We start from the raw sequence: 14,349 nt of genomic DNA on the forward strand, positions 1-14,349 counted from the left end.
ATACAGAGATTGCACTATATTTTAAAGTATATATACTCGAGAGCTCTAAGCAATAATGAACCAAATTAATTAATGTGTATTGCAAACACTTCTGATGTCATTCTAACAAATTAAAAAATGGTATGGAAGGAGGAATTGAATAGAATCAAGAAGCGTATACACTGGGCTATAATCCAAAGTCCACAAAGTTTCTGACAGCGCATGTAAAATTTAGTAGACATATACACTGTTCTGGGGGAAAGGCTTTTATAACATTCTCAAAGAAGTCCATAGCACAAAAAAGGATAAGAAGTACTTCAGAAAAAAATAAATGGGAAACACACAAAAAAACCCCAGATTAGCTAGTGAGAAACCTCTCATAAGAAAGATGTTTATTTAGGGTCATTAATCTTAAATAAAAACAGTAAAAGAAATTTTAGGGATCTTACACGTATTATTATAATACAAACACGTGTTTGTATTTTAGGGCCCGCAACACTTTAGAAGCCAGGACACCCCCCTCCAAAAAAGTTTTATAGGTATACTTCACTAAGAAAGATTAAAGATTTTTGGCCAAAAATGCCATAAACGTTAAAGCAGTATTACAGGGTCTGCATTTATAGAATATAAGGAGGCTCTTCAAACTGCTAAGAAATTTAACAGAAAAATTAAGTAAATGATATGAAATAACTCATAAAAGAGCAAATTAAGTGGCCAATAAACAATGAAAATCTGTCCATCTGCATTAATAATTAGGAAAATACAAATTAATGTAAACAAAATGAACTATCAATTTATAAAAGAGCAAACTCAATGGCCAATAAACATTTGAAAAGTTGCTCAAACATCTGGTTTCATTTCCCTTCAGCATGAAGGATTTCCTTTAGGATTTCTTACAGTGTAGTTCTACTGGTGACAGATTCTTTCATACAAAAACTGCTTTTATTTTGTCTTCATTCATAAATGTTACATATTTTTTATTTAGAATTTTGAGTTGAGAGGCTTTATACAAATTTTTCATAATTTAATGATGTTGATCTTTTGATCCCTACAGTTTCCTATGAGAAGTAAGCGAACAATAAAAATTCAGTCCTCTTGCATGTAATGTGTCATTTTTTCTCTTTTTCTCATACCTTCAAGATATGTTCTTTATCTGTGGCTTTCAACAGTTGGATTATGATGTGCATAGGCATGGCCTTCTTCATGTGTTTATCTTACTAATCTTTCCCCCCTCATTTCTAGCCTATATGTAGCACTCAATAAATATCTGCTAAATGCACTGCTAAAGGGGAAAAAAATCAAGTCATCATCTGTAATTTTGACAGAATCCAGAGGGAGCCTGGAATACAGGCTAAAGCAATCACTCACAAAAAGGGGTTTATTTGGAGTCTCATGTTTTACCATTAAAATTTAGGTTAATCTGGCACACAAGGATATCAAATAGTATTTGCAAAGATTTTGAGTATTTATAAAATAATAAAATAAATAATTGTTAATAAAATTACATTTCCTTAGTATATGTATTTCTGAAAACTGCAACTGTTAATGGCTCAGTAGTGTCCAACTCTTGGTGACCCCATCTACTACAGCCTGCCAGGATCCTCTGTCCATGGAATTCTCCAGGCAAGACTACTGGTGAGGGTGGCCATTCCCTTCTCCAGGGGATCTTCCCAACCCAGGGATCAAGACCCGGTCTCCTGCACTGCAGCCAGATTCTTTACTATCTGAGCCACCAGGGAAGCCCATTTCTGAAAAGAGTTTTCAAGTAAATCGTTCAGCGATTAGACATAATGTGTTTGCCTTCATAGATTCCTAATGAAGCAATTTCCAGAGCTATGGAGATGTAATAGGCTATGCTGCTGCTGCTGCTAAGTCGCTTCAGTCGTGTCCGACTCTGTGCGATCCCAAAGACTGTGTGATCCCAGAAACAGTAGCCCACCAGGGTCCGCCATCTCTGGGATTCTCCTGGCAAGAACACTGAAGTGGGTTGCCATATCCTTCTCCAACGCATGAAAGTGAAAAGTGAAACTGAAGTTGCTCAGTTGTGTCCGACTCTTCACAACCCCATGGACTGCAGCCTACTAGGCTCCTCCATACTTAAAAACTACATGTAGTCTCAAATTCAAACTTGTACCATTGGTTCAGTGTATTAACCAGTGTTTTATTGCTTTATCCTCTCAAAACATGTTTGATAGTGTGGTTTAAAATTTTAAGTCAAAGACTTATTAAAATTGGAAAGAAAAGAAAAAACAACCAAACCTTCCTTATCTAACTTATCTATTTATTATGCAGATGTCTGTTTAATCGGGCTTCCCTAGTGGCTCCATGGTAGAGTCCACCTGCCAAGCAGGAAACACAAGTTCGATTCCTGGGTCAGAAGATCCCCTGGAGAAGGAAATGGCAACCCACTCCACTATTTTTGCCTGGTAAACTCCACCGACAGAAGAGCTATGGGGTCACCAAAAGAGTCAGACAGGACTTAGCAACCGAACTACAAAAATCAACAACAAATCTTTGAGTAATTGATTCTTCAAAGTGCTGTACAGTTTTGTAGCTTCCAGTCCCTTCAGGAATACTGCCACATTCCATCAGGGATATTCAAGATAATTTACATACAGGATCTCAAATTTTATATCAGTCAATCTAAACTATCAAAATGACATTTATACAAAATGACATTTATACATTTATTCAGAACTTGCAAAGTTATTTTCATAAATATCTCACTTGAAGTTCCCAACAACCTTGTGATCAATTTTGGATATAGCAGTTGGTAGCAGTTTAACAGAAGTTGGTTTGTTAGGACTCATCAAGAAAGAAAAGTGGAATTAAATTCATAGAATTCATTACATTTTGGGTACAGAGGGATTCTCAGGGTATGAGGTTCTTTCAGCCTTCATTTATTTCTCAAAAGAAAAAAAAAGTCTTTGGTGTTTGAGGAGCAGCAGCAAGGAGCCCCTAGATATCAAGTGATTGAGGAAATGCAGAAAGAAAAGAGCAGACATAATAAGGGAATACCAGGCCAAAAATAAGTTATTTATGTGATGACTTGGCTTAGAACTGCTTTAAACAACAATAAAACATGAGCTTAATTCTAAACAAGGTGACTATCTAAAGGAGATATTCCAGAGCTCTAGTTTTGAGCCACAGTCTTACCTTTAATAAGACTCACAGAAATCACCATACTATTCCATGTGAAAGTGAAGTGAAAGTGAAAGTCATTCAGTCGTGTCTGACTCATTGTGACCCCATGGACTATACAGTCCATGGAATTCTCCAGGCCAGAATACTGGAGTGGGTAGCCTTTCCCTTCTCCAAGGGGTCTTCCCAACCCAGGGATCAAACCCAGGTCTCCCACATTGCAGGCGGATTCTTTACCAGCTGAGCCACAAGGAAGCCCAAGAACACTGGAGTCGGTAGCCTATCTCTTCTCCAGTGGATCTTCCAACCCAGGAATTGAACCAGGGTCTCCTGCATTGCAGGCAAATACTTTACCAACTGAGCTATCAGGGAAGCCCCACTATTTTTTTTTTTCTTTTACTTTGATATATATACTCATATATATATATATATATGTATATATATGACTCATATATATATATATACTCACATATATATATACTCATATATATCAAAGTAAAAGAAAAAAAATTAATAATAATAGTAGTTGCTGTTGTTGAGTCACTAAGTCGTATGTGACTCTTTAGAACTCCATGGACTGTGGCATGCCAGGCTCCTCCATCCTCCATTATCTCCCAGAGTTTGCTCAAATTCATGTCCATTGAGCTGGTGATGCTATCTAACTACCTCATCCTCCACTGGCCCCTACTCCTTTTGCCTTCCATCTTTCCCAGCATCAGGGTCTTTTATAGTCTCAGGCTAAAACACTAACAGGAGTAGAATTCATCCTTAGATGGGATAGCTATGGATAATGAGATTATGTGGAGTAGGATAATCCTTCCAAGGCTACAATGAATACTAAAATAAGTCTTCAAAATATAAGGTCTCTGGTAGATAACTCCAAGTAGCAGTAAGCTATTTTTTTTAATTTTTAATGGGAGAGTAATTGCTTTACAATGCTGTATTGGTTTCTGCCATACAACATGAATCAGTCATAATTATATATATATATAAATTATGTATATAAATATATATATCCCCTTCCTCTTGAGCCTCCCTCCTACCTCCCATCCCACCTCTCCTGGTCATTACCAAGCATCAGGCTGGGCTCCCTGTGTTATACAGCTTCCCACTAGCTAGCTATTTCACATATGATGGAGTACATATGTCAACGCTACTTTCTCAGTTCATCCCACCTCATTTCCCCTGCTGTGTCCGCAAGTGTGTACTCTATGTCTGTGTCATCATTCCATCCCTGCAAATAGGTTCATCACTACTATTTTTCTAGATTCCATCTCTCTCTATATATATATATATGTCTATTATGTAGGGATTGAGTTACTACTGGGCTTCCCTTGTGGCTCAGCTGATAAAGAATCTGCCTGCAATGTGGGAGACCTGGGTTTGATCCCTGGATTGGGAAGATCCCCTGGAGAAGGGAAAAGCTACCCACTCCGGTATTCTAGCCTGGAGAATACCATGGACTACAGTCCATTGGGTCGCCAAGAGACAGACATGAGTGAGCAACTTTCACTGAGCTGCTACTAAATATAAACTATGAATAAAAAACTTTCTTATTACGGCCAAAAGTTTCTTCATATCCCTTTATAATCTATCCTTCCTATCACTCCCTTCTCCTTCCCTATTCCTGCCCTACCTTCAGGCAACAATCAACCTACTTTCTGTCACAATGTAGTGGTTTATTATCATAACATTATATATAAGTGGAATTATACAGTAAGGACTTTTAGGTCTGGGATCCTTCACTCAGTGTAATGCTTGTAATACTCTTCCATAATTTTACATTTTATCAATAACTTGTCTTTTTTATGGCTGAATGGTATTACATTGTATGGATAGGATAGGATAGAATTTCTTTAATTCACTTACTAATGAACGTTTAGGGTCTTCCCTGGTGGCTCAGAGGGTAAAGCATCTGCCTGCAGTGCAGGAGACCTGGGTTTGATCCCTGGATCGGGAAGATCCCCTGGAGAAGGAAACGGCAACCCACTCCAGTACTTTTGCCTGGAGAATCCCAAGAACGGAGGAGCCTGGTGGACTACAGTCCATTGGGTGGCAAAGACACGACTGAGCGACTTCACTTTCACTTTCAATGAACATTTGGGTGATGTTTGGTTTGGGGCTATATAAATAAAGCTGTTAAATACACCAATGTAAAAGTCTCTGTATGCATGTATGTTTTTGTTTCTCTGAAGAAATACTTAGGAAGGAATGACTGGGTTGGTTGTATAGTAATTTTCCCCACCCTCCCCCCCCGGAACTTTCAAGTTGTTTCCAAAGCTGTTATGTAATTCCCATCATTAGTACACAAAGAGCTCTAGTTGGTTCACAATACTTCATCTTTTAAATTTCAGCCAATCTAATAGGTGTATAGTGTTATGTCTTCTTGTTTTATTTTCCCCTGTTGAATAATGATAAACATCTTTTCATGTGTTTACTGACCAGTCATACATCTTGTGTGATACTAATCTTTTCCCCATTATGTGTACTGATACTATTTTATTTATTGCCCTATCTTTATGTTATCGATTAGAAAGGATTTCTTAAAATTCTGGTAACAGTTTGATAAAGGTGTTGCTATACTTCTTCCAAATGTCTGGATATCTGCTATCTTAATGATACTTTCAAGGAGAAAATGTTTTTAAACCTGATTATACCCAATATCTAGGTCAATTTCAGGATAGCTGCCATCTTAACAATGTTGTCTTCTAATCTATGAACAGGTATCTCTCTCCAGTTAGACGTTCAAGTTCTCTCAGCAGTGTTTTGTGGTTTTCAAGGTAGAGATCTTGGACATGTTTTGTTAAATTCATTTGTGTACGTTTACTGGCATCAATGTAAACGGAACTGATTCATTATTCCATTTTCCAATTTTTGGCTGCTAGTACAGAAAAATACAATTGGTTTTTAGACATTAATCTTGTCTTCTACAATCATAATAAGTTTATTAGTCCTAGTAATAGCTTCTTAATTCCTCGGGGAATTTCTGTAACATATTTGATCATATGAAAAAAGGGAGAGTTTTACCTCTTTCATCTCTAGTCTTATTCTTTCTTTTGCTTGGTTATTTCTTTTTAATTGCAATGGCTAAGATGGTCAGTATGACATAGAGGTGATGAAAGAAGGCATCCTGTGTTTTTCTTGATCTTAGTGGAAAACAATTCAATATTTTGCAATTACGTATGACATGTGGTTTCACCAACTCAATGGACATGAGTTTGAGTGAACTCCGGGAGTTGGTGATGGGCAGGGAGGCCTGGCGTGCTGCAATTCATGGGGTCGCAGAGTCGGACACGACTGAGTGACTGAACTGAACTGTGGTTTCTCACTTTCCTTTATGAGTTATTGTTTAATGTCCAGATATTTATAGTTTTCCTAATTATTGATATCTAATATAATTCGACTATGGTTAATATACTGATTTTAATTCTCTTCATACAATGAGACCATGCATATATGAAAATAATATGCATTCCATGGTTGTTGAATAGTGTTCTATAAATGTTAATTAGATGAAAGTGGGTTCACAAGTATTTTTCATATCTTCTATATCTCCAATTATTTTTTTTCATCTAATTCTTTAACAATCACTGAGAGAGATGGGATAATTTCCTAATATGACTAAATAGAATTACCTATTTTTCCTTTAATTCTGTCCATTTTTCTTTCATTTCCTTTATCTCTGAGAACATTCCTTTATGTTTATTTTATTTGATCTTAAAATAAACAAATCCATCTTTCTTAATACTGTTTGTACATTTTCCTATACATGTATTTATATTGTTTCTTAATATTTCAAGTGTTTCCCTATTATGCAATGTATAGTAGAGCGCTGCTTTATCACTACTCTATTAGGAGCAGCTAGACCAGGGATCAGCAAATTTTCTGTAAATGGCCAAATAGTAAACATTCTATACTTCTTAAGCCATAGTGTTCTCCCTTGCTGTTACTTCATTCTGTGGCTGTAGTGGTCCCACCTGCCAATGCAGAAGATGTAAGAGACTTGGGTTCGATCCCTGGATCCAGAAGATGCCCTGGAGGAGGGCATGGCAACCCACTTTAGTAGTTCTGGTGTGGAGAATCCCATGCACAAAGGAGCCTGGTGGGCTATGATCCAAAGGGTCGCAAAGAGTCAGACACCACTGAAGCAACTTAGTATGCACGCACAGTATGATGGCATTCTTGGACAATACGTAAAACTGTGGGTGTAGTCTAATTTGCCTACAGGCCTTAATCTGCTGAATCCTGGTCTAACACTCCACCAGTTAAGATCATAACCTTTAACGTAATACTTGTTAAACTGGGTTCAGCCCTGTAATTTTATTTTTTTGTTTTCTATTTCCACCCTGTGTTATGTAACTCTGTTATCATGTTTTCCTTTCTTTAGATTATTTGAATTTTTTTTAGTATTTCATTTTATCTATTGGTGTTTGTCTGTATCTCTTTGTATTTTTACTTTATTTTAGGCTCAGCTGGTAAAGAATCCACCCGCACTGTGGGAGACCTGGGTTTGATCCATGAGTTGGGAAGAGCCCCTGCAGAAGGGAAAGGCTACCCACTCCAGTATTCTGGCCTTGAGAACTCCATGGACTGTATATAGTCCATGGGGTGGCAAAGACCTGGACACAACTGAGGGACTTTCACTTCACTAAGAAACTAAAATATATACATAAAAACTTTCACAATCTAAAGTTACACTGTAACACTTCATGAAATATTTAGAAATTTAAAAACCACTATAGGTTCCCTTAATGATGAAATTTTCTTGTATATTATATCTATATACATTGAAAGCTCTAGCAGTCAGTGTTATACATTTGCTTTCAACAGTCATACATATTTTTTTAAAGCAGCTTTTAAGAAAGATTTATTAAGCTATTTATTATTTCTGGTGGTTTTCTTTATTTCTAAAGATTCAAGTTTTCATCTAGTATCATTCCCTTTTAACATATAGAACTTCCTTCAGTATTTCTTATAAAGCAGAGCTGCTGGTAGCAAATTTTCTTAGTTTTCCCTCATCTACAATGTCTTTCGGAGAAGGCGATGGCACCCTACTCCAGTATTCTTGCCTGGAAATCCCCATGGACGGAGGAGCCTGGTGGGCTGCAGTCCATGGGGTCGCTAAGAGTTGGACATGACTGAGCGACTTCACTTTCACTTTTCACTTTCATGCATTGGAGAAGGAAATGGCATCCCACTCCAGTGTTCTTGCCTGGAGAATCCCAGGGACGGGGGAGCCCGGTGGGCTGCTGTTTATGGGGTCGCACAGAGTCGGACACGACTGAAGAGACTTAGCAGCAGCAACAGCAGCACAGTGTCTTTATTTCACTTTTGTTTCTGTGGACACACACACTGGCTTGAGAGTGCTTCTCTGTAAGCATTTTAAATGTATAATTCCAATGTCTTCTGTTGTCTATCATTTAAAATGAGAAATACGCAGTCATTCAAATCATTGTTAAAGTGTATATATGTATCTTCTTATAGCTGCTTTCAAGGTTTTTTTAAAAGTTTGTCTTTCTTGTTTCAGTATTTTAATCACAATGTCTCCAAACAGGTTTTCCTTTGAGTTTATTCTCAAAGATAAACTTGAGACTAAGTGAACTTCCTGAATACGTAAAAGCCTACCTCTTTCTGAAATTTTGGACAATTATTTGTTAATATTTTTCTGGCTCCAGCTTTTTCTCCTTACCTTCTGGAATTCCAATTACATATATATTTGAACGTTTTGTCCCACAGCCACTAAGCTTTGATCTTTTTTAAAGTATCCTTTTTTTCTGTTTTTCAAATTCAATACTTTCTATGCTCTATGTTCAAGTTCAGTGACTCTTCTGTCACATGCAGACCACCTGTAACCTTAGACAGTATTTTTTTTCATATATTGTATTTTCAATTCTCAAATCCGATTTGTTTTTATACTTTACTTCTCCATTATGAATTCTTAACTTTTTCTTTCAGTATCCTTTCCTTTACACCTCATTAAGAAAATTTTGATAGCTGTTTTTAAGTCCTTTTTGCAATTCAATTATTTAAAAAACAAATTAGAAACATCAATTTATATTGTTAGTTTTTGCTTTTTTCCCCTGGAGTATACTGAAATAATTAATAGGATAGATAGGCCAAGGTGGGCTTCTGTTACTATGGTAGAACTAAACTAAATCTATTTTCCCCCATTTAACACCTTCTGTGATAAAGGATCTAACAAAAGTGAACCTGTCTCTCTACAATCTGCTTGCTAGAGCCGGAATATGAAAGTGTCAGAAAGTGAGTGGCTTAAAACAACAGAAATTTATAGTTTCATGGTTCTGGAGATAATAGAGAGTCCCTATACAAGGTATCAGCAGGGCCATGATCTGGGACTCAGAAGACTCCTTCATGCCTCTTATTTTTTTGATTGTAGCCAACAATTCTGCTGTTCTTTGGCTTTCAGCTGGATCAGTCCAATCTTTGTCTCCATTCACAAGGCACTCTCCCTCTGTATCTTCACATCAACTTCCTCTGTTTATCTAATTTTCCCTTTTATAAGGATATCAACAGTGTATGAGGGCTCACCCTAAGGACTTCATTTTAACTTGATTGCTGCTGCTGAGTCGCTTCAGTTATGTCCGACTCTGTGCGACCCCATAGACAGAAGCCCACGAGGCTCCCCCGTCCCTGGGATTCTCCAGGCAAGAATACTGGAGTGGGTTGCCATTTCCTTCTCCATTTACTTCTGCCTTAACTTGATTATCTCTATCCAATTAACAGATAAGGTCACACAATGAGATACTAGATGTTAGCAATTCAACATATATTTTATGGGGGACAAAACTCAACCAAGAACAGTTTTTCTTCTGCTAGGAAATGAGTTTCAAGAACCATCAGAAGCAGCATTCAAAGAATAATTTGAGAGGGTAAGTCATTTCATAATTATTCTCTTTTATTCCACTATGGGTCATAATAGAATGGCAAATGGCTATTAAACTGGTATATTTACTAATGTTCAAAGATTTATTCAGTTCAGTTGCTCAGTTGTGTCCTACTCTTTGCGACCCCATGAATTGCAGCATGCCAGGCCTCCCTGATTATAAAAGAAATTACTTTTGTAATATTGGATAAGCTATTAGTTTAATATATCTGCTTTATCATAATTCTAACTATATGCATTTTTATAAGGCCATCACCAAGATATTAGCAGGTCTGATTTTGTCAAAATGCACAAATATATATAAAAATTAAGCCAAACTGTTTAATATATAGTATGTGGAGTGAGGCAAAGAGAAGAGGAGAAAGGAGGAGAATGGTATCAGTAATGAGGCTCTATAAAATACAGAATAATATTTGAACCCACTTTAAAAGACACTTATATTTTTTTGATGACCCAGAGGGATGAGATGGGGAGAGAGGTGGGAGGGGGGTTCAGGATGGGGAACACATGTACACCCATGGCAGATTCATGTCAATGTATGGCAAAACCAACAGAATATTGTAAAGTTTAAAAAAAACTAATTAATTAATTTAAAAGAAAGACACTTTTAAAACTGGCTTGTAACTACTAATGCTGGGATAAACAAAGATTTATCAACATTGATCTGTCAAATCCAATAAAAATTTTAAAGCATTGTTTTAAAAATATAACTTCAAATACTATTCAACATTGACAATCTGAGTGGAAATTATATTAGAGTTTGCTTGGGGTCAAAGAAACAAGTATTAAATTGTATGCAATTAATAATTTGTACAAACCCAGGAGACCTGAGCTCATACTAAATTATAAAACTGTCAAATATACATGTTTGGTCTATTCCAACTGGAATGTTAAATGATTAACAAATGCCTTTTTTAAACAGTCAACAGTGATTTAAAATAAAAATACTACATGTTGAGCAAACGAAGTTCTGAGTGAGAATCTGATTAGAAATTACATGTGATCACTTCAACAGACTCTTCCAATCTGACAGTAAAGTAGTTCTTCACTGTTTAAAAACCTTACATCTGCAACTGATTTCATTCCATCAGCCAAAAAATGCATTTATGCTGCCACCATTACATTTTCAGAAGAGTTTAAATTACAAAACTTGAGAGAACTTCAAAGCAATACTTAATCTAACCATTCTGATCTTGATGGCCTTGTTAAAAATAATTTAGGACACTTAACAGAAAGAAACCCTTCAACAAAATGGGTAACAATTGTTCTTAAATCACGTTATTTTAAATTTCCTTTCATAAATCAAATGTACCTACCTGGGGGTTTGAGCATTTTATCTCAAGTGACTCTAGGTCAACATGCAGACAGACAACAAATGAATGCCTCATATCAGGTCCTGTAGCAAGCAATTTTTGGGATGTAACAGCTAGTGTAGAGGTACAACCCATGGGTTCCACTAGGCAAAGTGTCACTTGTTTTCCAAAAAGGGTATATATGCTGAAATGATGCAAGCTGATTGTCCAAGGAAAAGCATCACCTGATAATAGGGACAAAAGGGGTTAGGGAGGCAGACATACAAAAATATAGTTAACTGTCATTTGATATTAAGATGTCTACTATCGATATTATCTACTATCAAATATTATCAAATACTGTCTACTATCAATATTTGAAATAGAAAACACTTAATATGGCATCATAAAAAAACATACATTGTATCATAGACCAACATGTTAAATAGTTCACAGGCTATAGAAGGGTTACTTCTTAATATTTGTATTATACATACTACTATATCAATAATTAAGGTACATTATAAAAGAAAAAATAGAAATTAAGGAATGAGATAAAAATGTAAACACAAGTTCTAACTTTGTATTCCCTCACTGGTTTACTAGTGGGTTGCACAGTGCAACTTGTGGGATGTATGTACCTTGGAGACCATAAAAAATGTGTTAAATTAAGAAAATGGACTAAATGTGGCCCATGATCTGACTGCAGAATAATGAAAAATAAATAATTTACTATGGTCTGTTGGAATTTCTGCATCAGAATCATGCAGATGCTAATATAAAATACAGACTCCTGGTTTCTACTTCAGACCTACTTAATCAGAAATCTCTGCAGGTTAAAACTCAGGATGCATATCCACATCTTCAGTTGGATACCCTTACATACGTATAAAAGGATATATACATACACACACACACACATATTTGATTTAAAAAATAAGTATTCATACATTTCAAGGTTAAGAGCAAAATTTTGTTGTTTTAAACTTTTTTCTTTTATAAATTTATCAGAGAAAAGAACTGTCAGTATAAATTAATGAGATAAGCCATCTTTTTTACAATTGTGGCTACCAGTAAAATGCTTCATGAAATAGAATTTAAAAGTGTACTTGTATTAGAACATTTATATACACTGAATACTATGATGCCAATTTGATGGAAAATATGTTCATATGACTTGTCTTTTTGACTCTGAAAAACTACTAGCGCTTCTTAGTATGTTGTTGTTGTTGAGTTGCCAAGTTGTCAAACTCTTTGTGACCCTATGAACTGTAGCCTTCCAGGCTCCTCTATCCTTCACCATCTCCTAGAGCTTGCTGAAACTCATGTCCATCGAGTCAGTGAGGCTATTTAACCATCTCATCCTCTATTGCCTGCTTCTGCTCCTGCTCTCAATCTTTCCCATAATCAGGGTATTTTTCCATTGAGTCAGTTGGCATCAGGTGGCCAAAGTATTAGAGTTTCAGTTTCATCATCAGTCCTTCCAATGAATATTCAGGATTGATTTTTTTCAGGATTGACTGTTTTGATCTCCTTGCTGTTGGAGGAACTCAAAGAGTCTTCTCCAGTACCACAGCTCGAAAGCATCAATTCTTTGGCACTCAGCCTTCTTTATGCTCCAACTTTCACATCTGTACATGACTACTGAAAAAACCACAGCTTTGACTATACGGATGTTTGTCGGCAAAATGATGTCTCTGCTTTTAGTCATAGCTTTCCTTCCAAGGAGTAAGAGTCTTTTAATTTCATTGCTGCAGTCCTGCAGTCACCATTCGCCGTGATACTGGGGCCCAAAAAAATAGTCTGTCACTGTTTCCACATTTTCCCCTATTTGACATGAAGTGATGTGACAAGATGTCATGATCTTAGTTTTTTGAAAGCTGAGTTTTAAGTCAGCTTTTTCACTCTCCTCTTTTATTCTCATCAAGGGATCTTTAGTTCCTCTTCACTTTCTGCCATTTAGGTAGAATCATGTGCCTATCTGAGGCTGTTGATATTTCTCCTGGCAATCTAGATTACAGCTTGTGCTTCATCCAACCTGGCATTTCCCATGATGTACTCTGTATATAAGTTAAATAAGCAGGGTGACAGTATATAGCCTTGATGTACTTCTTTCCCAATTTTGAACTTGTCTGTTGTTCCATGTCTGGTTCTAACTGCTGCTTCTTGACCTGCATACAGGTTTCTCAGGAGATAGGTAAGGTGGGCTGGTATTCCCATCTCTTTAAGAATTCTCCACAGTTTGTTGTGATCCACACAGTCAAAGGCTTTAGCATAGTCAAACAAGACTTGTCAACAGAGATAGGATAATACAGACTTCAAGAATCTGGATTGTTTCAAAACAAATTAAAAATATTTATCTTCTAATCAGAGAGGTACTAGTACCTCACTGAAAATAACTTAGAAAATATATAAAGGAAAAAAAGTCAAAACCAGTCATAATTCACCTTCCATCTTGCTACTCCCAGGAATATACACTATTACTATTATTCTATTTCCTTTTTTTCTCCCTTATAGTGTTGGCCATGAGTACTGAGCCATGAAACTGGCCTAGTTTCAACTGAGTTGAAACTAGGATCATACTGTACTTTTAGGTTCATATTATTTTTTTGGTAAGGAAAAAGAAAAGATTAAGTGAATAACTAAGTAGATCATGTTCAAGATATATATATTAAAATTATAAATACGCATTTGAATAGTGAATGGTGATATTGAAGGGGTACTACAAGATAGATTCTCGTAGGTTTGAACATTCAAAATGTCTTAAGCAAGAAGCTAATACTATTAAACCTGGAAACTTTCAAGTTGAGACTCGAATAATAATATAATTGTAGCTACACAACAGTCCACAATAATTTGGAAACGATGAAAACTGCATAATAATATGTGGTTAGCACTGTGGTACTCTGCCTGTCATAAGACTTAAAATATTTTGCCCTCAAGAAGAATGACCAACTTTAAATCATCTGTAACTAATTCTGAAATTGTTTAAAAATCTACACAAGTTTCCATGCTATTTACAAAATAAAGGCT

General features: G+C 36.2%; 1 protein-coding gene across 11 annotated transcripts in view; it reads right to left on the minus strand.

Moving 5' to 3' along the window:
- VPS13B (vacuolar protein sorting 13 homolog B) overlaps nucleotides 1-14,349 on the minus strand; it is an 806,600-nt gene that overhangs the window by 396,080 nt on the left and 396,171 nt on the right. For all 11 annotated transcript variants that reach the window (XR_003514498.1, XM_027561445.1, XM_027561448.1 and 8 more), the window contains one exon: nucleotides 11,341-11,561. Coding sequence is in view for 10 of the 11 variants with exons in the window: in XM_027561445.1 (XP_027417246.1) it covers nucleotides 11,341-11,561 (221 nt within the window). In the remaining variant the exon portion in view is untranslated. The remainder of the gene's footprint in view (nucleotides 1-11,340; nucleotides 11,562-14,349) is intronic.

The sequence above is a fragment of the Bos indicus x Bos taurus genome, chromosome 14 (assembly GCF_003369695.1).
Source record: "Bos indicus x Bos taurus breed Angus x Brahman F1 hybrid chromosome 14, Bos_hybrid_MaternalHap_v2.0, whole genome shotgun sequence".
Lineage (NCBI taxonomy): Eukaryota > Metazoa > Chordata > Mammalia > Artiodactyla > Bovidae > Bos > Bos indicus x Bos taurus.